Here is a 26,518-nt window from a genome sequence, read left to right as displayed (position 1 = left end):
TCTCTTTAGTATGTAAGTTGTCAGCCCTGACTTTTCCCTCAATTTATTGATGAAGACTCTTAATGGTTGTTAGAGTTTCCTAAAGACTGCAGTCAGAACCGCGGTCAATCTTAGCACATGAGAGTCTTCACTTTGTGACCCAGTTACTGCTTCAGGGAACCCTCCATCCCTGCCACAGCTCGGGATTAAGATCACTGCTTTATTTCTACCATTTCTGTTTCTTTTTAACTTTTCTGTCTACCTAGGAAAATTAGTGAGACTTTGAGAAAGGATGTTATGAACTCATACCTACATTCCTGATATGTTGTAATATGTATGTGATGTACTTTTTTTTTCTCTATTGATTTTTAGCTGTTTCTTTTTAATTTTTTCTGCTCTTGGAGTTCATTATATTTAGAATTATATCCATATTTAATAGTGAATTTTTTTTCTTGGTATTTTTTAGGTGTCTTTGGTTTGTTCTGGAAATACTAATGGCTAAAAATGAAAATAATAGTCATGCGTTTATCAGAAAGATGGTAGAAAATATTAAACAAACAAAAGATGCTCAAGGACCAGATGATGCAAAAATGAATGAAGTATGTAATTCTTTGTAAATAGTTATGATTCTGTATTGACTTTAAGCATTTGAGCATAGGGTATAAGACTTCTCTAGACAGCATGAGTCTTTGCTGCTCGTAGTAAATAGTAGTATTCATGTTAGTAATTAGACTTACTAATATAGAATCAGTAGAGAATAGTAGTAATGCTGTTACTAGTAAACTAATTACAATAATAGAATAAGTATTTTAACTTACACTGTTGTCCTGAAAACTACATACTAAATGCACGTTCTGGAATTACTCCTAATTCACAGAGTCTAGTTTGCCAACTTAAGTACCTGATTTTTTCTTTTTGTTTAATACCCATTGCAGAAACTGTATACTGTATGTGATGTTGCCATGAATATCATCATGTCAAAAAGCACCACATATAGTTTGGAATCTCCTAAAGACCCGGTACTGCCAGCTCGTTTTTTCACCCAGCCTGACAAGGTAGTTATTTTAGGATTTATTTGTGTAAGTTGAAATAAAATATATTGTCACCACTAGGTTGTGGGAAGATCAGGAGGAATCAATGTCAAGAGTTGACCCACTACTTATGTCATGGGGAAAGGTCACCGTGAATCTTAACCATGTTCAAGATCAGAATGTGGGCTAAGCTGGAGGACACAAATAGATTCAGAAATGAGTTAAAATGATCTAAAATTTTTATTGTTTTCTGAGTTTTATGCTAGTCTTAAGAGCACAGGCAAAAATGTGATCAAAGCAGATAAATTAATGAGTTAATGGCCATTGATTCAAAACAGGAAGGAGAATGCTGATACAGTCTGAAATTATAAGCCCTTGAAATTTCTAACTGGTGTGAAACAATCAGAGAACTGACATTGGAGCAGGCTTAATACCTGGGAAGCATTACAGGGATCTTCCCAAACCACTTTCAGAAAACTGAAGTATAGTATTATTCTAAAAAAGGTATTTTTAAGAATCTCTTGGAGGTTTATAGTCTATCTAAGTGAGAGGAAAACAGTCATTACCCCCCCCCCTTTTTTTTTTAAAGCAGAATACCAGTTAATATCTTAACCCCAGTGTATAGAGATTGGAATAGGCCTTGTAGGTTCACCTAAAAAGGGACTGTCTGCATTTAGGCATTCACTTTTTTGTGATTAAGATAAAAGTAGTGTGTATATATATATATATATATATATATATATATATATATGTGGTCTCTTCCCTGGAGAGTATTATTATATAAGCATGTTTTTGTTCAGGTGCTCTTACAGCTCTAGCATATTAGAGCTCAAAAATGTTGTGTTAATACTAGAGTTAGTACAAGGTTAGTTTTAGCTATTACAGCATTTAAAATCAGTGACTGAAATTTTGTGTTTCAACTGATTTTTAGTTTCAATAAATATGTATTTTATAATGCACTTTAAAACAAAAGCTGCTCTAATTTAAGTTTTATTGACTTTTGAATTGCTTTGTAGATACAGTGTTTCAGAAGTCATTGACTGTCTTTTTTCCCTTGCTTCCAGAACTTCAGTAACACCAAAAATTATCTGCCTCCAGAAATGAAATCATTTTTCACTCCTGGAAAAGTATGTTTTGAAAATTGTTTTAATTTTTATGTGGTAGTTTATTTTAGTGTGACTGTTGGTATTATTATATTATTTTGTATTTCTTTTAAATTGGTGTATCAAAAGAAAATACAAATATTCAGTATCTTCCATTTAGTAAGAAAAAGTTATTTTTACTATATAGATGTAGGTTGAGATATAGAACATATTTTTTAACTTATGGTAAAACCCTGGGTATCTTCTTTCTTAAATTTCTTATTCTGTAGTATTAAAGTAAAAAGACATATCCTTCCCTGGCAAGAGTCTAATTGTCAATTTTCATTGTTGACTATACATTTTTTGTGTTCTCACTTTCTTTGTAAGCCTTCTTACCGTAGATAACTTAGAAACTTAACTGTTATTCTGTTAATACAGTTTTTTATTTATTCAAGTGATACTCAGTTTATAATTCTTATTTTGCTTAAGGATAGGCAAGCTTTTCATGGTTTATATATGGAAATACTTTGGCAGGTGTTATTTGTGATTCTTTGCATCTAAATTTCTTTTGGTTTTTATCAAATAGAAAGAGATACGCATTTTTCATTTCAGCCCAAAACAACCAATGTTCTAGGAGCTGTTAATAAGCCGCTTTCATCAGCAGGCAAACAATCTCAGACAAAATCATCACGAATGGAAACTGTAAGCAACGCAAGCAGCAGCTCAAATCCAAGCTCTCCTGGAAGAATAAAAGGGAGGTAAGTACACAAGAAATACCATGCTTTACATTAAGGAATCCACCAAGGCTATGAGATCTAAAATAACATCTTCTACCTTTAATGTCAGTGAATGAAAGTCAGTGCATATCTGTACATTCCTTTTTAACACTGAGAGCCATTTACAAGGTATATGTATTTGCTTACTCACTTAGATGGGTACTCCATAGCCTTTCATATTTTAGCTTGTTGGGGCAATCCGTTGTAAGACATAAGCTGGTTTCCAAACTTAGTGTCCAGTGAATGTAAATCTTTAAATTACGGCTCATCTATACAGTGGAATACATACTCCTTTAAAAAATGATGACGTATGAGCTCATATGAAGAGTTTCCACAATATGTGATTGAGTGGAAAAGACAAAGAATAGAACAGTGTAAAGTATTTTGGGGTTTTAAGAAGAATTTGTATTTACGTGTACTTGTACATGCATCAAAAGTTTTAGGAAGAATGCCCAACATCTCCATAGTGCATACAGTAATCTAGTGTAGGAAGGAGGAAGATGCTCTGATGTGGTTTTGAATTTCTTTTACTGTGCATGCATGTAACTTTTTTGTTTTAAAAAAGTTTAAAAATGTGCTTTCAAATTGTGCTGTGTACTTTCAATTTTTTATTTTCTAAAGAAAAAAGGAAAATAATTTACAGTTTAACTAGTTTTGGCATTTTTGTTGTTTAGTTTCTAAGTTGTGTTGTTTTTTGTTCACCAGGACTCTTTCTAAGGGAATGGGCTAGGTGTGTGTGAGAGATCACTTTGGTTGGAGAATAGGGATTAGAATAATGGTCAGGGATGAAGTTGAGAGGTAGCCAGATTATGTTTGCCCTTTGTGGATAATGTAAAGGATTTGGTTTGACTTCTAAGTAAAACTGGAAGATGTAGAGTCTAGTGATCTAATTTGTGCTTTTAGAAGATTACCTAGGTTACTGATGGAGAATAGAGGAGCTAGAATCAGCTAATAGTAATCTCAGGTAGGCATGAAAAGGGAGAAGGTTGGAAAATAGCCAAATGGTGTTAAATATATTAAAGTGCTTCCCTTGCAGCTCAGTTGGTAAAGAATCTGCCTGCAATGCAGGAGACCCAGGTTCGATTCCTGAGTCAGGAAGAGCCCCTGGAGAAGGAAATGGCAACCCTCTCCAGTATTCTTGCCTAGAGAATTTCATGGACAGAAGAGCCTGGCAGGCTACATTCCATGGGATGGCAAGAGAGTCAGACACAACTTAGGGACTAAACCACCATGAAAATAAAGTGGATACTTTTTGGAAAGAATGAAACTTTTTGTTCATAAAGCTATAAAGCTACTCTGGGAACAGGAAGAACTTTTAAGGTTTGATTGTAATAATAATAACAAATATCTGTATTAAAAGGCTTGATAGTTCTGAAATGGATCACAGTGAAAATGAAGATTACACAATGTCTTCACCTTTGCCGGGAAAAAAAAGTGACAAGAGAGATGACTCTGATCTTGTAAGGGTGAGATATTTCGTTTGATTTTATAATAAGTACAATAATAGTAATTCTTTCTATGTAAATAATAATTTTTACACGGAAACGAGTGAGTGTTACTTTCAAGTTTGACATATGATTTTACTTCAGTGGTTTTAATCACAAATTTGAGTTTATAATTATCCTCTACCATGTAATTTAAGTATATTGAATTTCTTGTGTGTCTTATCATTCTAGTAAGCAGTCTTTATTCTTTAAAGCTTTGGACTCAAACATGCCTGTTCTGTTCTCAGAACTGCTTGGCTTTTGTGTTTGTTTTCTTTTTCTTTAAACATAATGAGTTTAGACTTAGCCTTAGAGAAGAGACTAGAATGAGAATTCTTAAAGGTTCTTCCATCTTAGCTGATTTCCTGAGCCTTTAATTACTAAATATGATTCCAGTAAATGTTGGAAATGCTACAGTTTTCATAAAGTCCTTGTTTAGTTTTTAAATCTTAATAGCAGTGATACTGGTATGTGTTATAGACATAATTTATAGTTATCATTTGAAGACAATTTGGCATTTTTAGTATGGATATAGAATACGGTTACGTATTCCAACACAACTCAATGGCATTAATAACGGAGTACATTTTGACTTTCTAGGTTAGCTCTAAACATTTCTTGAATAACTTGTTAGGTTCCCTGAATTAGTTTCTTTATTAGTGAAGTGTGGATACTCAGCTGGTAAAGTTTATCAGAATAAATGAATTAGCCCAAATGAATGGTGGTTGCTGCTGTTTCATTGTTATCAAGATTAATATTTTTGATTAATAATTATCATAATAAAAGTTAATGTGTTTTCATCTACTTGATTAATAGAGGGAAAAATTATTAATAAATACATTGCTTTTTCTGAAATAGTTCTTGTACTTCTTGTCTTCCAGTGGCCCAAACTTATATATCCCACAAAGTTTAAATGATTTTCAGTTTTTTTCAGGTTTCTCCAATAACTTATTTTAGAAAATTGTTTCTCTTTCTACTTAAAACTCTAAAATTCTTACTCAATCTTAACTATAGTGTTAATTCTGATTATTATTGGCTGTTTAAAAATTTCACCCAAGCAGAATTAAAAATTGATTGCTTAGCCAGAAAGGAACCTTGTTATCTGGATTTATAGAAGAATCCTTGAGTGGGAAAAGCTATTTATGTCTTCTAATCTGACCTCTCCCTTAGTGCAGAAATTCCTTCTCTGTAATTTATGAGAGTTAGTTACCATGTGCTTGAAAATGCCTTAAGTGGAAAGCCTGTAATTTCTCCCATTTGTTGGAGACCTCAGGTAGGTTACCCACACCCACATATATTGCTCTTCTTCCCCCCCAAATTAGAAAACATGGTTAATATTTTGTTATCCTATAAATTCCATATCTAGTTTACATTTTGGAGCAATGCAGAATAAAGTCCATGTTTTCACAGAACAGTTCTGAATTTACAAGCTTTTGAGATTGATATGTGTAGTTAATAAGGCTTTTGCCATCTTTTGTGTAACTTTGCATCCATTTTCAGAAGAACCTTATTAATAAGCTTGTTCCAACTGAAATGTCTTTAGAGAGCTGACATTATGAAACAGAAGTTGAGTTTAAAGACCGATAGATGGTGGAAAAGTATTGTTTTTTTTGTATACTACCAGCTTCACATTGAAATTTCACTGCAAAATTATTGTTCATGTACATTTATATTAAATACAGCCACAGGACTGCAAAGGTCAGTTTTCATTCCAATGCCAAAGAATGTTCAGACTACCATACAGTTGTGCTCATTTCACATGCTAGCAAGGGAATGCTCAAAATCCTTCTAGACTTCAGCAGAGCGTGAACCTAGAACTTCTAGATGTACAAGCTGGATTTAGAAAAGGCAGAGGAACCAGGGATCAAATTGCCAACATCTGTTGGATCATAGAAAAACCAAGAGAATTCCTAAAAAACATCTACTTCTGCTTCACTGACTATGTTAAATCCTTTGACTGTGTGGATCACAACAAACTGGAAAATTCTTAAAAGAAATTGGAATATCAGCCCACCTTACCTGTCCTGAAAAACCTGTATGCAGGACAAGAAGCTACAGTTAGATCAGACATGAAACAGTGGACTAGCTCAAAATTGGGAAAGGAGTATGATAAGGCTGTATATTGTCACCCTGCTTTTTTAAGTTTTATGCGGAGTATATCATGCAAAACGCCAGGCTTGATGCATCACAAGCTGGAATCAAGATGGCCAGGAGAAATAACAACCTCATATGCAGATGATATACCACCCTAACAGCAGAAAGTGAAGAGGAACTAAAGAGCCTCTTGATGAAGGTGAAAGAGGAGAGTGAAAAACCTGGCTTAAAACTCAACATTCAAAAAACTAAGATCATGGCATCCAGTCTTCATGGCAAGTAAATGGGAAAAAAGTGGGAACAGTTACTTATTTTATCTTCTTGGGCTCCAAACACTTGTTCCTTGGAAGAAAAGCTATAACAAACCTGGACAATGTATTAAAAAGCAGAGACATCACTTATCCAACAAAGGTCCATATAGTCAAAGCTATGGTTTTTCCAGTAGTCATGTATGGATGTGAGAGTTGGACTATGAAGAAGGCTGAGCACCAAAGAATTGATGCTTTTGAACTGTGGTGTGGGAGAACCACAACAGTTGGCACTCTTGAGCATCCCTTGGCTGCAAAGAGATCCAGCCAGTCCATCCTAAAGGAAATCAGTCCTGAATATTGAAGGACTGATGCTGAAATGGAAACTCCAATACTTTAGCCACCTGATGCAAAGAACTGACCTATTTGAAAAGACCTTGATGCTGGGAAAGAATGAGAGCAAGAGGAAAAGGGGACAACAGAGGATGAGATGGTTGGATGGCATAACCAACTCAATGGATGTGAATTTAAGCAAACTCCAGAAGATAATGAAGACAGGGATCGCAAAGAATTGGACACAACTGAACAATAATAATTTAGTTTTACAATTAACATTTTCCCCATTTCTTACTTCTGATGTCGATTTTATACCCCCTCTGTTCTGAAAACAGTATAGTACAAATGAAAAATTAGAGAATTTAGTGCTTTAGGAAGCTAGATTATTTTATGATACTGTCAAGAAAACAGACATTGAATTTCCTTTTTACCACCAGCCTTTTCCAGAACATTAAGATTTCAGCCATTTTTTTCAGATATTTGGACGTCAAAATGAATTGTAATATTTATAATTGGAAACTTTAGTTTTATTTTAATATTTTTCTTCCCTTCTCTAAGCAATGACAATTAATTTTTAATTTATGTTCAAAACTCTAGAAAAATAGTAACAAATTAAAACCAAACATTTATATGCCTTTTTTCTTCCCAGAATACAAGGATAATTTAAATGCTAAAAAATCTTTTTATATAACAAATCAACATCCTAAATAAAAGATGCTAACAAGATAATCTCAGATCATGTCAATCAGATATAAATAAAATTTCATTCTTGGCAAAAGTGAACTCTTTGTAAATTAATGCTAGAAACATACTTCATTATATGCTAAAAGTTTTATCTGTTGAAGTCAGTAGTCAGTGATTTGGTCAAATTATTATTCTTAAAGGCAAAATACTTGAAGCATTTTTATTAAAAATCAGGAACAAAACATACAACCAGTTACCACCACTGTTATTGTTCTAGAATATTTGGCCAGTTCTGAAAGACATGAAATAGGAACCAAAAGTATGATGATGAAAAAGAAGAGATATTTATTTTTATACTCTTAAAAAAAATAAGAAGCAATAGAGAAACTAAATTTAGCATGGTAGATGTATGTTTGTATGTATGTATATAACTAACTTTACTCCAGTCATTTTACTTTATATCAGATGGACACTTGGGGGAAAAGAGATTTACTTTACAGCAATAACCGTTACAATGGAATTAGATAGAGGGATCTAAACATAACCTTAAAAAGAAGGAGGAGGAACCTATGTGGAGGAAACATCAAAACTGAGAAACATAGAAGAGAGAGAGGACATGCCATATTCCTTCATGGGATAAATGAATAAAAAAAGATGACAGTTCTAAGTGAAAATATCATTGTAAAATTCCAGTGTGATTTTAAGTCCATGGCGAAGAATGTTGTTGTTTAGCTGCCAAGTTGTGTCCAACTCTTTGTGACACCATGGCCTATAGCCCCCCCCAGTCTTCTCTGTCCGTGGAATTTCCCAGGATTTCCAATATTCCCAAGAATACTGGAGTGGGTTGCCATTTCCTTCTCAGGGGATCTTCCCAGACTAGATATGAAACCTGTGTCTTCCTGCATTAGCAGGTGTATTTTACCATGGAGTCACTAAGGAAGCTCAAGGGTAGAATAAATGGATGCAAAGGAGGAGTAATGATAAAATCAGCCCAACCAAAGACAAACATACTTAGTTATAATTTGTAAAATACTGTGCTTTTGTTGCATAGTATTTTACTAATACCTAGAAATATTACTGTTTTTGAAAAATAATACAAAGTAAAGGAAGCATAATATATCATTGATTTTGAAGTGATTGGATGTATCTTTGGCAGTGGGAGTAGGTAAAACAGTTTAGAACCTCAACTCACATCCTATCCTAAAACAAAATATGATAATGTCTTAGTCTGTTCAGGCTACCATAACAATACACCAGAGACTGGAAGGTTTGAACAACACAAATTTTCTCATGTTTCTGGAGGTTGGAAAGTCCAAGATCAAAGTGTGGGCCAATTCAGTTGCTGATGGGATCTCTGTTCCTGGTTTACAGATGGTTACCCTGGGTTCGATCCCTGGTGGGGAAGACCCCCTGAAGTAGGAAATGGCAACCCACTCCAGTATTCTTGCCTGGAAAATTACGTGGACAGACCAGTGTGGTGGGTTACCGTCCATGTGGTCACAATGAGTTGGACACGACTGAAGACACACGCACACACCCTCACACACCCTCCCTTCTTGCTGTGTTCTTATCAGTGGTAAAAGGATATGAGTTTGAGCAAACTTCTGGAGACCATGAAGGACAGGGAATCCCAACGTGCTGCTGTTCATAGGGTCGCAAAGAGTCAGACATGACTGAGCAACTGAACAACAATAAGCTGGTGAAGAGAGAGACAGTGAGATCTCTCTGGTGTCTCTTTTCCTAAGGACACTAATCCCATCATGAGGGCCCCACCCTTTAGACTTTAGAATTACTTCCCAAAGATCCCATCTCCAAAGAATATCAGAATTCTACAGCTTGTGAATTTTGTGGGGACACAATTCAGTTCATAACGAACAGGAAATAAAATCTAAAGTATACACAAAAGTGTAGAATATTGTAGATTAAAACTCAAACTCCAATAAACAGACAAGGGGCATAACTAGGCAGTTCACAGATAGGAAATACAAATGACTAATTAAACGTGAAGAATTGTAAGTAATCTGATAATTTTTGTTTTCACTGATGTTTTAAGAATGTAAATTGGAACAAACCATTTGGAAATTAACTTAGTACTACAAACATGTTTTTATATGTTTTACATGCATGGTATACCTATGGAGAAAATTATAAATTCATACATATTCTTCCTTGTTTCTTTGAAGAATTTCTTTAAAGAATCTCCATCTACGAGTCAAGGCTTAAATTTTGTGAATGTAGACTGGGATTTTATGTTAAATTTGAAAGTCACTGATTTTTGTATTGTTGTATCTGGGAAGAAGTGATATCTTTGATTCAGAAATGTTTTCAGAATTTTTAATAAATGATGAATATGTTTAACTTTTGTATCTTGCAACCTCCTTTATGAAATAAAATAGTTCTTTTATGATGTGTATGCATTATGCATTACATAGTTGATATTTATGTCTTATTATATACACTGTGTGGTAAAATTAGGATTACTTAAATTGACTATCAAATGCAGATCCACTATACTCAGTGTAGTTGTCTATTATTTAAGCATTGAATTTGGCTTTTTCTCTTTTTTTAGTAGACCAGATAGATTTTTTTTTTCTTTTTTCAAGAAAATACATTGATTTTATTATTGAAACAGTATAGACATTTGTGAAATATTTGAAAGTAAGTTGCCAATTAAAACTTGGTAGAGACAACAGATACTAATAAGAAACAACTGCAATTCTTCATAATGAGTACTGAACTATGACTCCTTTTAAGCGTTGAATTTAGAATGTTCTTTTTAATGGACTAGCTCTTCATGAAAAATTTATCATCTAATCATCTATTGATCTTGAGAGGTTTCATCTGAGGCTCTTTAGCTTGAGTAAGAATAAAAATTTACCCTCTTACCCCCAGATTATGTTTTATATTAGAAAATTGTTATTAAAAGCAAGTAGGTAGTTATGGTTCTGATATGCTTAAGACCTCTAGACCTTATTTAGGTACATTCTTATAACTGAAGTGGATAACAGATTTTGTTCGTTTGTTTATTCTTGAACATATATATATATATACACATACACACACACTAATAATGTATACTAAGTTTTATATTTGAAATCGTGGCTTTTATTCCTAGTCTGAATTGGACAAACCAAGAAGCCGGAAAAAGACACCTGTAACAGATTCAGAAGAGAAATTAGGCATGGATGACCTTTCCAAGTTGGTACAGGAACAGAAACCTAAAGGCAGTCAGCGTGGACGAAAGAGAGGCCATACAGCTTCAGAGTCAGACGAACAGCAGTGGCCTGAGGAAAAGAGGCTCAAAGAAGATATACTAGAAAATGAGGATGAACAGAACAGTCCACCAAAAAAAGGTAAACGAGGCCGACCACCAAAACCTCTTGGTGGGGGTACACCCAAAGAAGAGCCAACGATGAAAACATCCAAAAAAGGAAGCAAAAAAAAATCTGGACCTTCAGCAGCAGAAGAGGAAGAGGAAGAAGAAAGACAAAGTGGAAACACAGAGCAGAAGTCAAAAAGTAAACAGCACCGGACTTCAAGGAGAGCACAGCAGAGGTAAGTGTGTGCAACTCTGAACTGCATGTGTCCGTTATTGTACTGTAAATCATAACTTGGTGCTGTCTGCATCCGGGTCTTCCCCAAAGCAGAGCAGAGTCTCCTGACACTACTGCAGCTGAACCCACACAGTCCACACCACAGAAGGGACGAGGAGGACCATCAAAAACACCGTCACCATCACAACCCCCCAAAAAGGTGTAAGTTGTAAATAATATTAAGTTTCAAACCAGTTTCAAATTATTTTGCAAGAATTCATAAATTTCTAAGTATAGCAATATATAGTGAAAGTGTTAGTTGCTCAGTCGTGTCCAACTCTTTGTGACCCCCTGGACTGTAGCCCACCAGGCTCCCTTGTCCATTCTCCAGGGAAGAATTCTCCAGGCAAGGATACTGGAGTGAGTTGCCATTCCCTTCTCCAGGAGATCTTCCTGACCCAAGAATTGAACCAGATCTCCTGCACTGCAGGCAGATTCTTTACTGTCTGAGCCACCCGTATATTTAGCCTAGTATACTAGGTAAGATAAAATTTTTGTAAACTTACCTAGGTGATTGATATCCCAATCATCCTTTGGTGACATTTGTACATTTTTATAGGTTTTAGACAAATGGTTATAAATACCAAATAGTTTATTATTTCCAGTACACACTTTTTGGTACCTAAAGAGACGATGGCGTATCTTTAAATAATCATACCATAGATCACATTTTCTTGTTACTCCACACCACAGGTTTTCCATCTTTCCTCAGCAACTTTAAAAAAATAGCTTATACACTTTTGCTTTCATTCTTTGATCAGTGTAGGAAAGTCATTTTTCCTAAGTATATTGGTGGAAATTATCACATAGTGATCTCAAGCTTTTGATGTCTTGATATTGTTTGTTTTCTAATCAAATTAACACATCTGTATCTATATATAGATTTGGATGATCACACAAGTACACGTTTATAGGAGAGTTACAGTGACAAATCTATGTCCAAGATTATTAAAGTGGCAGGGGCATCAATGTTGTAATTTGTAAATTTGGCACTTTCTTTCTCATTTAAAGCAAAAACAGAGTAGAATGTTGTCTGTTAGAAATTTTACAGTTTTTCTGAAAGTAATCCCATACTTCAGTGGCTTGACTTTTCAGAGTTGGCAGCACACCTTGGTTAAACACTCAGTTCATAGTTTTTCCTGTTCCTATGTATTCCATAGGAAAAGTTACCAAGTATCTAGCTAGTACTTCCCACCTTTTTCCGTTTAATTTTCCTTCATGTAAAAAGTAAAGGTAAGTACATTTTTGTGGCAGCTTTATAAATGTGTTTGTATTCAGCCATGGAAAAAATCACTGTTTAAAAAAAAAATTCCTAAGATAGCTTAAATTTCGATGATTAATTTTATAACAAAATAATAGGGTGAATATCTTTCATGCTTGCAACTTTAATTTGTTTATATTTGGGCATCATAAAATGAAGGGCTTGTATGATTATCATGTTACTTGTAAAATGACACAAGTCCTCCTCATGGGAATATTTTAAATGAAGCAAGTATTTTCTGTTAAAAAAATCAACACAGAGAGAGTGTTTATAATCCTGTCTTAACAGCCTAACTTCTTTTTGCTGGAAAGCCCCTCTTTAGAGGTAGTGTGATCACATATGTTACGATTTGCTTGTTTTCTTGTTCTGATCTTAGTGGAATTGAGCAAGATTGTATTATTTTCCCTGTATATTCTTCTGTTAATTCTGAAAAACTGAATCAAGTAAGTAAATTTGAGTAAATTGGCTTGAGTACAGATTAAACAGTATATATATTCAATTGCTTATAGAAATGACTAGGAAATTCTAAATTAAATACCAACAGATATATACGTTTAATTAAGTGGTGGTATCTGTTACATATTTTTGAGTATCTTCTATGTATCAGAGAGTATTAGGTGCTAAGGAATATAGTGACAGAAAACAGACATCCTTATAGTACTTACCATCTAAAAGGGAATGTAGTTATTAAATAATCACACATGAATGTGAAATAATAAGTTGTGAAATGTACCTTGGAGAACAAAGTTAGGGTACTGTAAGAGAGTGTAATGAGAGGGCTGGGGAACTGGGGAAGTTTTCTCTTTGGAAAGTTGATTCCTTGAGAACAAATTGATTCCTCAAGTTGATTCCTTGAGAACAGTAGGAGTTAGACTTCTAGAGAGTAGGGAGAGGAACATTTCAGGTGGAGGGGACCCTGTTTTGGAAGGTTCTGAAGTGGGAAAAATCTTGACAAATTCAGAGAGCCGAAGGAAGGCAAAGTTTTTGCTGTATTGTAGTTTCAGGGGATTGGGGTATAGAAAAAGATGAGAACTGACAAGTAGGCAAGGCCAGTCTAAAGGTCCTTATGTACTTATCAAGGAGGTTAATGCAGTTACTCTCAGTACAGTAGGGGCCTCTCTCAGGGGCGTTGACATCAGCTGTTTTACATTTTTAAAAGATTACTTAGAGAGAGGCAAAAGATGAGAATGGTTTAGAAATATGTACGATGTAACAGTGAAGATGGAGAAAAGTGAATGGATTTGAGATTTCTTTACAAGTAGAATCTTTAGGTCAGACAAAGAATTGCACGCTATTAAGGAAGACTCTAAATTTTCTGGTTTGAGTGACTCAGTAGACATAGATGCCTTTTACAGACTTGGGAAAGATAAAAGGAAGAGTAGACTTTGGGTTATATTTTAAAATCCTTTATGGCGTTGGTTTCAGTCACCCTGACTTTTGTTATTTGTTATCTACCAAATAAAGTACAATCTAGGGTTAAGTACTGGTTTAGGGTTTAGAATGTAAGGAAAATATTTCTTGGCTTACATGGTAATTCAGGGTAAAAATGATAATAAAGGAAAGTCTATGAAGTATTTAAAGCATTTCCTCTTATGAAGTAAACTACCACTTAAAGATCACAATGCTCATTTTATTTTACCTGTGTTTTACTCTAGCCGTGTAGGACGCTCTAAACAAGCAGCTACTAAAGAAAATGACTCAAGTGAAGAAATAGATGTGTTTCAGGGTAGCTCTCCTGTCAATGATGAAAATCCACAGGAAGAAACAGAAGAAGAGGAAGTCTCTACAGTAAATGTATGTGTTTTTTAAAGTGCCATGTGTGATAGTATGGAATGTATTCAATAGAATTAGAGTTGATAAGTGGTCAGATTCTTTTAGCACTTGCCGTTACTTAATAATTCTGAATATATATGTATTTTTTCATTTGTTTGTAGTGTGTTCATCTATCAGCTTAGATTGTGGAGAAAATATCATTTATGAAAACCTGAAACCAAGTGAGAATAATAGACGTAGCCTAGTGAGAGTGTAAATGTTCAGTGTACAACTGAATACAGAGAAGAGCAAGTGATAGTCTCAGGACGACACCGCATGCACTTAAGTTTTCCCAGTATCTGTTATATATACTCTTGGTAATATTTCGTATACATTTTTTGTTTCAGTTTCTCAGTAGCAACTAGAAGTTCGTCAGTCATGTAGAATAAAGTCATGTCTTCAAATAAAATTAGCGTTTGGGATTCATAAAAATTGGCAATAGACCTTTCTTTCACAAAAGTAGGAATGTGATGCCTCCTAAGATACTTTTTTAAAATAATGAATGACTTTGCCTGTCACATCTCCGATTTTTCTCTTTGGAAGAAATATAATTGATGCATCTAAGTAAGAGCTGTGTATTGCTAATATTCATGCTGAATCTGTGGATCAGCTTAGCTAGTTTCAGTTTTTTGTTTGAGAAACGTGTGTCCTGTGATCAAGCCCCAGAGTTGACCCCTGCCTCTCTGTCTTATTTAATATAATCAGCACCTCTGTCTGCATCAGGATTCATTTATCTGAATTAGTTGAAGACCAGAGGAAAAAAATATGTTGAATTTTGGTCTCAAACTAGTTTGGCTTGTAAAGGGTTTTTATGGGGGGAAGATATAAAAATAAGGCTCATGAGTACATAGTAACTGATGGCTTCATTAAAGGAAAACTAAACTATAAGTTTATGTTCCTCTTGATAATACTAAACTTATTTTATCTGAAATTTTATGCTTTCATTAGTACTTGCCACATTTTTTATATGTTTTTGATAGTTGTTATGATCCAAACTCAATGGGTAGTTTCTGAGAAAGGTAGCTATAAGCCTAAATTCATACCCTTTACTACAGACACATAAATAACAAGGTGATATTTGTCATTGTTTTTTGCTGTTGACATTGACTTCTGTTCATTTCTCTTTAAAATTATTAAACAGAAAAGTAAAATATTTTCTCTTTTGCTAATCCTGGGAAAGGCTGTTTATGAGCATTCATGTATGTGATGCTAAGACAGAAAGTTAATGTAGGAGAAAGATTTTAAGAAAGGACTATCAGGGACATGTTAAGAATAATAATTGGTTATAAAACAATGGTAATTACACCCGTTGATGTTTCTTTCAAGGTGCGGCGGCGAGGTTCTAAAAGAGAAAGGCGATGAACAGATGCCGTTAATAACTTTCTGTGTGAGAGCTTTGAAAAAAATGGTTGTCAAGCTTCAGGCTGAGTAAAGCCTTTGATGCACAAAATGGGACTGCTGAAGAGTGGACAGTTGGACCTTACTCTGATGACCTCATGTGTCTGTGGTCACACACTTTAGCCATGCGCATGGTGACAACATTGACTATGGAGTCTGTGAAAGAGTCTAATGTGTGATGGCTATGTAGACATAAACTAAAGAAGAAACTTGTAAATATGTTTTTCTTTTTTTTTTTTTAATGTTTCTGACTTCTAAAGTGCTTGTATAGCTTTTATCTGCGGCTTTAAACTGACAGTGCCCAGCTGTTTATTGGATCTATTGATTTGAAAAGAGTTCTTTAGGATAGATCTTAAGCAGTAATCTGTCAGTGTTTGTATTTGTATTCTCTGCAATTTACTGTGAAAAAAATTTTTTTTCAACAAATGGTGTCATTTTCTTGATGTCACTGTTTGTTGGAGCGTTGAAATGCTCTCTTTCCCGTACGTCTCTTAGCTGGTGTTTACTCCCAGGCATCCTTAATCTGCAGAGGTGCTAAGTGGTCTGCCATCACACCTGAATCATGCCTCTGATGGGAGGACGCCACACAAATGGTGAAACAGTCCTGAAGTTGTTTGATTATTTTACACCTCAGTATTGGTCCCAGAATTTTCTGGCCTGTCATGGCAATGAAAATTTTAAAAAGAGAGAGATTTAAAATATTTTAATTTTAAAGAGTGTGTTATTAAAATAATGTACTGAATTCTTTATCCCGTTTTATCATCCCTTTTCAGTTTTTATTAATCTACTGTATCAATAAAATTCTGTAATTTGTATTAGTTTCTGATAGTCTAGAATGTTATTGTGTATAGATACTTCCTCTTGAACGTTATGTTCAGAAAATGCAAATTATTACACTATAATATAAAATCTGATATATACACATTAGAAATGTTTCGGTTCTCCATAACAGTGTAAAGTTAATCAGAAAGAAAAAAATTTTATTGATGCAGTGTGTCTTTATAAAGCTGTTCTTGAAAGCAAGTGTTTTGTATTTTATAGTGAGTTGCATGTTTATGAAAAAGTGCTGAAAATGGGATGTGCTCTTTTCTGTAAATTCATATTTAGCCATAGTATATGATAGATTGCCCCATAACATAGTTTTTCATCAAGAGTTTATTATTGTACTTTATTTTGGAGCCAAAAATTGTTTTTTGGGGGGAGGGGCAGGGTGGGAGTGATATATCCAACTATATGAGCTACTGTAGGTACCACAGTCTTATGAACTTTGAATGAAATTCCACTTGTCCAGATTGAGAGAAGTGGAAATTTATTTGGGTTTAGAGCATATCTTTCTTCTTTTCTTTGTTGTAATCTACAAAATATAGAAACAAAGGCAGTATCCTTTATACAGTTTTATGAACTGTATTTTCAACCAAAACATATAGGGTATGACTTAATGCTTACCTACATTCATTTTAGTATTTCAGGTGCTGTTCTTTCATTTTTTTCATGGTTACCATCAGAAAAGAAAATCATATTCTAACTTATTTATCACAGTGAATAATGGAGCATTTTCATTTAAATATACCATTATGTTTAAGGTATATTTCCAAGATTGGTTATAATAGATGGGGGATATAATAAAGAAACTACTATTTTGGAAAATGAGGTTTACTATTTTCCGGTGTATACTCACAATTGATGTGATTATTTTTCTTTTAAAAATTTCTTCATGTTTATGAAAGGGCCTTTTATTTTAAAAAAAAGTTTTGAATTGTGTCTTAATCTCTCAATATTTAACTATTCTTCATTTACAACAGTACTGACACCAGTGATAATGGGAGGCTGCTGTGTATCAAGGCAGCTAATGTTGGACCAATATACAGCTGGTTTTTAAACGTGTCATTAGCTCAATTCTCCCAAACACGCTATTTCTATTTCAGCAGTACAAAGGCATGTTTTTAAATCTATAAAATAAAGAATAAGGGATAGCTTTGTATTTTTGTCTTTGACTAAATTGCACCAGAAATGTTTATGGAAGTATATCCTTAAGACCATTTTATAAAACATAATGAAAAAATGATTGTGGAGGATTTTTATTTGCATGATCATAGTTAACCAAATTTCATTGCACATTTAATTCTGTATATTAGTTCACACAAAATGCTCATTGTAGATTTTGTTCAATGCCAATGAGTCTGTGATTTTATAACTTGTCTGTTCACTTTTTGGGAGGATTACAATGTAAATTTTCCATTTTTCTGTAGAAAAATAGGTGCAATAATGATCAAAGTTTTGATGTCCTGAGTAATCTTAGGGGATTATCTTATTATTATGTTTAAACTTAACATTTCATGTACTAACATTTGGAGAGCCACATACTATAACTAAAGTAAAATTAAGTATGTGTAAAACATTAATTGCTAACAGTGGTTAGCAAACTCTTCAGTGATAATGTTCATTTTGAAAATATGTACTGTATAAAATTAAGAAAATATTTAACTCATTGTAACAAGTTCCACTATGAAAATCTTACGATTCTTCAGTGAGGTTATCTTGCTGCACTCTGTAGCAAATCCATTTAATCTACATTATAATAAAATTTCTTGCTGCAGTGCAACAGGAAGCTTTTTCAGTGATCTCCACTGTATATGTAAATTACAAATGTGGCTGTACAACTTGTTCCAGGCATTAAAGGTTAAATTACATTCTGTATTTTCTTACAACTTGTTAAGTTTGATTTTTAAGATTTCCTTTTGCCCACTTAAAGAATGTCAGGAATTTAAGAATTTGTTTAACTTAGGCATATGTCCCCTACCATATAGTATTATGTCACCATAATGAACAATTGGTATTTAGGTAGATAACCAATTTTCAGACACATTTTTGGATTTTCTGTGAAGTTGAATAAACATGGAAGCTAATATATAATTGTATTATTTTATTTATGTGAATCTATATACATTTATATTTAAATGTTTACTAAATGGAGGAGGTCATATTTTAATGATTTTTACTTTTGGAGCCTTTGGTTCATGAAGAGAAAAGTGTATTTCCTAGTAACATTTTTCAAACTTTTTGTTTGAACTTCTCATGCAAAATCTTGGCCGACAGAGATTTACTAAGTATTATGTAAATGATTGCATAACTGAAGAAAAGAAATGTATCAACTTCAAAAGTAAGCACTAAGAAATGTTGTGGCAGTTTTGTTAATGTGTTCAGCAAATATTTATTGAATTCCTACTATGTGCTAGGCTGGCTACAGAGGACAAGTGTGATCAGGATAGTGAGTCTCTGCCCTTGCGGAGCTCACGTCCTCCACAGAGAGGTGGGGGAATAAGGAGAACAACAAGCAGTATTTAATATCATATCATATGGTAGAAAGTGTGGAGATTAGAAAAGGACAGATTGGATAGAGAGTAGAAATGATTGGAGGAGAACCTGTTTTATACACTTGGAAGCTATGTTTTTCAGTAAAATTTAGGCTCATTAGATTTTTATGCTGAAGTTGACACTTTTATAATTATAAAATGTCACTTGTTGTCTGTATGAATACATCATGCTGGCTTTGATAATCGATACAGCCATTACCAGTTTTGTTGTAACTGTTCTTTGCATGACAGAACTTCTGTCCTGTTATTTTCAACCCGTTTGTGTCCTTATGTTTAAAAGCGTGTATTATGTAAACATTTTATCCTTTGGTCTTGTTCTTTTAGCCAATCTCAGAATCTTGTTTTTTTAATTAGAGTGTTTAGGCTACTTATTTTTGGTTTAATCACTGATATGGTAGCTTTTTTTGGTATTTTCTTTTTTTGCCATTTTTTCCTTCATTCCTTTATGTTCTCCTTTTCCTACCTTCTTTTGGCTCAGTAAAGTACTTCTTGCTATATTCTCTCTTTTACTAGCTTTTTAGTTATACCTGATTGTATTATTATTTCAGTGGCTAACCTGCAGATTACAATATCTATATTTTACTTATTATAGTCTACCCTGTATTAATGTTTTTATAACCTTATGAACAATGCAAGAAGTTGAAACAATTCAACTTCATTTGCTGTGCCTCTACTTTTTGTTCTTTTTTTTTTTAATACATCTTTTGGTTTTAAATGTCAGAATATCAGTGCTTTCAATAATCAGTGTTCTTACTTGTTTACCCATAATTTTCTCTTTGCTTTTTTCTTTTAATTTAGATAGTTCTGTGCTTCCACATATTTCATTTTCCTTTGGCCTGAAGAACTTTTGGTATTGCTTATGGTGCAGGTTGGGGGCAGTTAATTCATTCAGGTTTTTTTTGTTTGTTTGAAAGGTCTTAATCACACCTTCGTTATTGAAGGGTATTTTCCTTGGATGTGGAATTCCCAGATGGGCAGTTTTATTTGGCAGCTTAAAGGTTAGCATTCTCTTGTCCTCTCATTTCTGTATTTTTTGTTGGGAAGTCAGCTTAAAACCCTTTTGCTCTTTGTAGGTAACATGTCTGTCTTTTCTGGCTGCTTTTAGAATTTTCTGTTTATCTTTGTATTTAGCAGTTTGACTTTGCTGAGTGGTTTTCATTTTATTTGTCATGCTTGGGGTTTCCTGAGCTTTTGAAGCTGTGGATTGATATGTTCCATCAGTCTTGAAAGATAACCCTCACAAATTACTTCTACTCTATTATCACTCCTCTCTGACACTCCAGTTATAAATACGGCTTCCCTGATAGCTCAGTTGGTAAAGAATCCACCTTCAATGTGGGAGACCTGGGTTCAATCCTTGGGTTGGAAAGATCTCCTGGAGAAGGGAAAGGCTATCCACTCTAGTATTCTGGCCTGGAGAATCCCGTGGACTTATCCCATGGGTCGCAAAGAGTCAGACATGACTGAACGACTTTCACTTCACTCTCATTTTCCCTGTTCTTTCTACTTGTTTTTCTCTCTGTGCTTCACTGTTTTGAATATTTTCTATTAACCCGTCTTCAGATTTATCAAGTCTGTCTTCTGCCCCATCCAGTCTTCTATGTAACCCACCCGATTAGTTGATTTCAAACATTATACTTTTTAGTTTTAGAATGTCCAGTTATATTTTATAGATTTCATTTCTCTGTTGAATGTCTCTTTTTATGCTTTTCTCTCATTTATAAAAATATGCAACTGGCAGAGATTGGAATTATATAACTAACTCTTCATCATCTGTGGACTTGATTCTATTGCCTAATTCTTTTTTTCTTCATTATCAGTCACATTTTTTCTGGTCACATTCCTTTCTGTCACCTTACAGGGCTTTTAATTTTTTTCTCTATTGCAGGAGAATGTGCATAAAAGAACTGAAGGATTGAAGTTGATGTGATTCCCCCCCGACCCCCACCCCCCCAGGAGAGAATTTGCTTTGTTTTCTGTTAGGCAATTGATTACCTCAATCCATGGAATTGGGCTTGGGTTGCAGCTTATGTTAGACTCAAACTTGTTTCAAAAGTCTTGGGACTTGTGTTTTGTGAAGGCCTTTCCCTTTAGCACAGCAAGACTATAATTTCATTCAGCTTTTCCCTCCAGCCCAGACTCTCAACAGGAGGGTAGTTTTACAAAGGATCATCAAAGAAGGTTCTCTGAGAAGGTGACATCTGATTGTGGGCTTTGATGAAGTGAGGGAATCGAACCAAACCATATGAGGGGAAAAAGAGTATTATAGGCAGAGGGAAGAGTTACGTACAAAAAGTCCTTAGGGGAGAATGAGCACATTAGGGGTTTCAAGAAGGCTGTGTTTCTGAAGTGAAAGTGACCAACGGATAAAAGGGCTGGAGGGAAAGTCGGAAGCCAGCAAAGAGCTAGACCATACCTGTGTGCTCTTGGGAGTTTTGTTCAGAGTTTGATGGGAATCCATTGTCTTTGATGAGTAGAAGAATGGCAAGATCTGAATCTGCTTTTATTTATTTTTTAATTAAAAATAAAAAGATGTTGGACTGAACATGTCTAAAACTGAATGCATAACCTTTCCTTCCGGGATCTAGTCGTCTTCATACATCTGAAAGTAGAGCTAGCATTCAGCTAGTAACACAAATCAGAAACCTAGAAATTTCCCTCTTTCTCCTCCTCGTCCTTATGCTTACATTCTCATCTGTCACTAAGTCCTGTTGATTTTCCTTTCTGATTGCTCCTGGAATTTTTCTACTTTAAGTTCTCATGTCTTTGTCTCCAAACTTGTCTGTCACATTTGCTCTTGCCTGAGCTCAAATTGATGTTCACAGTGTAGCCAGACCATTGTGAAATAGAGTGATCCTCTCAGCAGCAGCAGCAACAACAGATCTTGCAGTGTAAACCCTACAATCCCTTAACACTCCACTGTTGCCTTTAGGATAATGCGCCCTACACAGCTTTGCATCTTTGGTCACTCCTTCTAGCCAGACCTTTGTTCTTAGTCTGTGTCAGCCACACTGTTCCCTTACACCTAGTTGCCGGAGGTACAAGCTATTAGGGTGCGTATAAAGGGATATGGACATTCAAAAGATAAAGTATAGTCTGTTCTTTGTGCCTGAAGCCCTCTTCCTTTTTCTGCTGCATCTAGTTGTCTCATACTCACACAACAAGAATTTTCCCTGAGGAAGCTGTTGTAGGTTTCTGTGATGAGGACAAACCCTACTATTGTATGCCCTCTTAGTTTACTTCTTTATAGAGCCTCTTAGCCCAGTTGGTATTTGGATGGTCTTACTGCCTCCAACATTGTAAGTTACATGAAGACAGAGATGGGGTTTCTGTTCACTAGTTTTATCTCCAGCACGCAGCACAGTGCCTTGTACTTAGTAGTCAAGAACACTCATTGAATAAATCTAAATTTACCTTATTAAAATGTAGATAAATAACATGACAAATTATTTTATTTAAGATGAAGTCAGATAATTTATTGTGCCAGATAGCCTTACTAAAGGCTTTCCGTGTACTAGTTCACGTAGCCCGCCCTCACTGTAGCTCAGTGTGGTAGTGGATGGTGTGCTCCTTAACAGATGAGGGAACTTGAGGGTCAGAGACTGGTTTACTCAAGCTTCCTCATCTTAGAAGTGATGCCAGAGGGGTTGATCACATCTGTTTTACTCCAGAAGTGTGCTCTCTTTCTGCTATCTCAGATATTAATCATCAAACCAATTGATGGAATAAATGTTAATGTGTCTTAAAGAAGTCATGATACAGTTCTCAAATTATGTTGGAATTTCCCAGTCAAGGAAATACTGGGCCACATTTTATTGGATACCCTATTACTATATCTCCCATTGAGAAATGTATATTTTCAACATTTTACAAAGCAACCTAGACTTGCCCAAAGGTCACAGGGTAGAGCCAGTCAGAGTTGATGGTCTGAAGTGATCTTTATGCTGCTCATTTGGACTAGAATTCAAATACTAATAACTTACTGAAACCAGTACTGCTTGCTTTTTACTGAAAGCATATTCGATGCTTCAGACTGAGATCCTAGAAAGTGATGGATAAAAATGTAAGTTTTATTTACGTGACAGCTTCCATTCTTGAATAGATGGGTTTAACTGGTCTCACTAGATAGTCTTCTGTACCCCCTGGGGGCCTATAGGTATCATGAATAAAAATCCTGGAGAGGAGATGATACTGTTCACCCTTTATAGATGGTATGTGAATGTTTGGAGGGTGCTGCATACTAAAAGTGTTCATTTGGGATGTGAGATCCAATCAACTTGGCTCAAGAGAGCTTTCTGAGTTGTGGTTGGGTAGTGGGGAGATAACCTGTGCAAAAGTAGCTTGGGAGAACATGGTGTGGGGCTTTGAATTACAAAGCCAGTTCAGGGAGCTACCCATGACTTTTTAGAGCAAAAGAAGCTATTAAACTATTAATGTTAGGAATTTTAATGCAACAGCTTTAGAAGGATGTGTAATACAGTTTAACGGGCTATAAATAGGGAGTCCAATTAGTTAACTCTTAAGATTAGCTTAGTAGTTTGCTCTGAAGAAGCAATTACCTTGTCATCAAGCCTCAGACTGTTCATAATTAGTAATTGTTAGATGAGTTCTATAGTTTCATTAGTCAGATAAAGACAGTGTTCACAGTAACTAACAGCCAGTTGAACATCTTTTTTGATTTGAAACCTTAACATATGTACTTCCTAAATATTTCACCAGAGAAAGGAGGTGGAAACACAAATTCAGAGCAAAAATATGAAAATTCCCCTTCACCTGATCAGGATTTCAGTTACACTTCCTCATGCATACCTGTATAGCTTTTGTTTTTATGTAAGTGGGACCATGTTATGCCCTTCTACCCTTTTTTCCTCTACTTATAAAGCTGTCAGCACATATGGATTTATTGCACACTTTTAATAGCTGCATAAAATTCATTGTGTAGTTATGCCATGATTTATTTAATCAATGTTCTATTGATGGGCATTTGAGTTATTTACATTTTTCACTGTTACAAATGAGGCAGTAAATGATCTTTCCTGTATGTCTTTTTGCTGAAGTGCCAGATTTCCTATAAGAAATAGACTCCAGTGTAGAGGATTGTGGAGTTCCTTGAAATTTTAAGTTTTGCCAAATTGCTTTCCCCAAAGTCTACCAGTTAATGCTGGTTTTAACTTCTGTCAGCTGATAAAAATTACTTTGTTTTCATTTGCATTTCTCCAATTAGAAATGAAAGACCATTGTCACATATGTTTTCTTTTTGATTGGCTCTTTCTAGTCCATGAACTACTTGTTTGTATTTACCTGTTTTTCTATTTAACTGTTTCTTTTTATCGTTGTTGTTACTCATCTCTGGGCAAAAAGGGAGGAGGTAGGGATGGGTTATGGACTTTAGCTATACCGAGTTACATTTTGTTATAAAAAGTACTGTAGGTTTTGGCTAGCATATATAATAAAGTGAGTTTACTTTTTATTCCATGAGCTCTATACATATTCTCACATTATTTACTTGCTTGTTAAATCTGTGGAAGTTACCTTCTGGTGACTCACTTATCTTCTTAAGCTTTTTTTTTTTTTTTAACTGTATCACACAGGTTGTGGGATCTTAGTTCCCTGACAGAGGATTCAATCCAGGCCATGGTTGTGAAAGCATTTGAATCCTAACCACTGGACTGCCAGGGAATCCCCAGTTGATGTCTTCTGTCATCATTTCTGTAATAATTTGGGAGTTTTTCCTCTTCGTGAGCTCAAATCTGTCAGTATTTTTCACTGTGGCCTTGGAGTTTTGTGCTATCTACAAGATTTTTAAAAATACTTTTCTGTTTTCTAATATGTATACTTTTTTTTTTTAACATTAAATCATTTACCCCATCTGGGGACTACTTTTGTATATTGTGTGTGATTGTGTTCTAACTTTATTTTCTCCTAAGTGTGTGGTTGCTTTTCTTAATACAGTTTATTGCATAATTTCTTTTATCTCAACTGGTTTGAAATGCCACAGGTATCATGAACTAAATATCTTTGTCTACCTGGATATGATTTTGGGCTCATGTGTCATTGATTTCTTTGTCTTTGCCTATAACCAACATATAATGTAGTTACTATATCAGTATGATAAGGTTTTATATTTAGTCTGAGACATTTCCCTAAAATGTAATTTTAACAGTGTCTTATTTGTTGTTCTTTGCTATTCTGGTTATTTTCTATTACTCAGAATATCAACATCTTTACAATATTGAGTCTGCCCACTGAGATAGATTTTTTAAAAGTCCTTTCAATATAATTTTACTATTTTCTTTATAAGAGTAGGCTTTGCATCTTAAAACATATATTTTACAAGTTTTTTTGGTCATTGCTAACGTTGTTGTTATTCTATTTTCTAACTGGTTATACCTATTGTGTTACGTTTTCAGCCACTTTGCTGAACTTTTACTAGTTGTAAGAGTCTTTCAGTTAAGTCTCTTGGATTCGTTAGGTGACACTGTCTGCAAACAGTTTTGTCAGTATTTCAGATTGTTCTGATACTTACATCATGTTTTTCTGGTCTAATTGTGTTGGTTGGCATCCCCAGAGCATTGTTAAATAGAAAGCATCCTGTCTTCTGCAGTTTAAGAAAGTTTCTATTTCTGTCTAATCAGGGTTATTAAAAAATAAAATCTGGAATGTGTGTTGAATTCCATGTTTGCATGTCAGTTTATGTTTTTTAAATATATAATTATCAGTGTAATGAATTATATTAATAGATTTCATAAATAGAATCACTCTTGCTTGCTTTGGCATGATTAACCCAACTTGGTCATCCTACTAGATCCAGCATGCCAGCATTTTACTCAGTATCCTTATGTTCATGTCCAGTATTGAGACTGTAATTCTCTTTGTTGTGTTCTCCTTACTCCAGTATTGGTGTGAAGGGTTTTGCTGGCCTTTAAAATGAGTTGGAAAGCTGTCTCTTATTTTTCTATAAAACAATTTATATAATGTAGGAATTATCTACTTCCTGAAATCTTCATGAAGCTCACATTTTACATTGTACTTGGTGCCTTTTAAAATTTTACTTTTTCACTTTTCCAGTAAAAAGGATTTTCAGCATCTGGGAAATAATATAGCAGACCATCATGATCTCATTCTCCAAATATAAAAGATGTTAATACTTCACTGTATTTGTTTCAGTTCTCAGTATCTCCTCCCACCCCCAACACACACACACACACACACACACACGTTCTCTGCTCTTGCTGTGAGTGAGCAGTAAAATCTCTCAGGAATGTTTAGCAAGCAATGTTTATTTACTATATTTTAAGAGTAAACTTACTATGCAAAAGATGTATTCCTAATTTTTTTTTTAAAGAAGAAATAAAATACTAAAAGA

At 34.5% G+C, this 26,518-nt stretch overlaps 1 protein-coding gene across 5 annotated transcripts in view; it reads left to right on the top strand.

Moving 5' to 3' along the window:
• The window catches only part of PDS5B (PDS5 cohesin associated factor B), a 192,582-nt gene extending 166,759 nt beyond the window's left edge, over positions 1–25,823 (top strand). For 2 of the 5 annotated variants that reach the window (XM_070800200.1, XM_070800201.1), the window contains exons 27-35: positions 446–578; positions 915–1,034; positions 2,075–2,137; positions 2,705–2,850; positions 4,229–4,334; positions 10,830–11,269; positions 11,362–11,469; positions 14,224–14,362; positions 15,707–25,823. In XM_070800200.1, coding sequence (XP_070656301.1) covers positions 446–578; positions 915–1,034; positions 2,075–2,137; positions 2,705–2,850; positions 4,229–4,334; positions 10,830–11,269; positions 11,362–11,469; positions 14,224–14,362; positions 15,707–15,742 — 1,291 coding nt within the window. In that variant the 3' untranslated portion in view covers positions 15,743–25,823. Of the gene's footprint in view, positions 1–445; positions 579–914; positions 1,035–2,074; positions 2,138–2,704; positions 2,851–4,228; positions 4,335–10,829; positions 11,270–11,361; positions 11,470–12,944; positions 13,012–14,223; positions 14,363–15,706 lie in introns of all 5 variants that reach the window. The other 3 variants (XR_011569734.1, XM_070800202.1, XM_070800203.1) reach the window with 3 other exon arrangements.
• The last annotated feature ends 695 nt before the right edge of the window (positions 25,824–26,518 follow it).

This window comes from Bos indicus, chromosome 12 (genome assembly GCF_029378745.1).
Source record: "Bos indicus isolate NIAB-ARS_2022 breed Sahiwal x Tharparkar chromosome 12, NIAB-ARS_B.indTharparkar_mat_pri_1.0, whole genome shotgun sequence".
NCBI lineage: Eukaryota > Metazoa > Chordata > Mammalia > Artiodactyla > Bovidae > Bos > Bos indicus.
The sequence above is the reverse complement of the archived record's forward strand: the minus strand, read 5'-3'. Positions and strand labels throughout refer to the sequence as shown.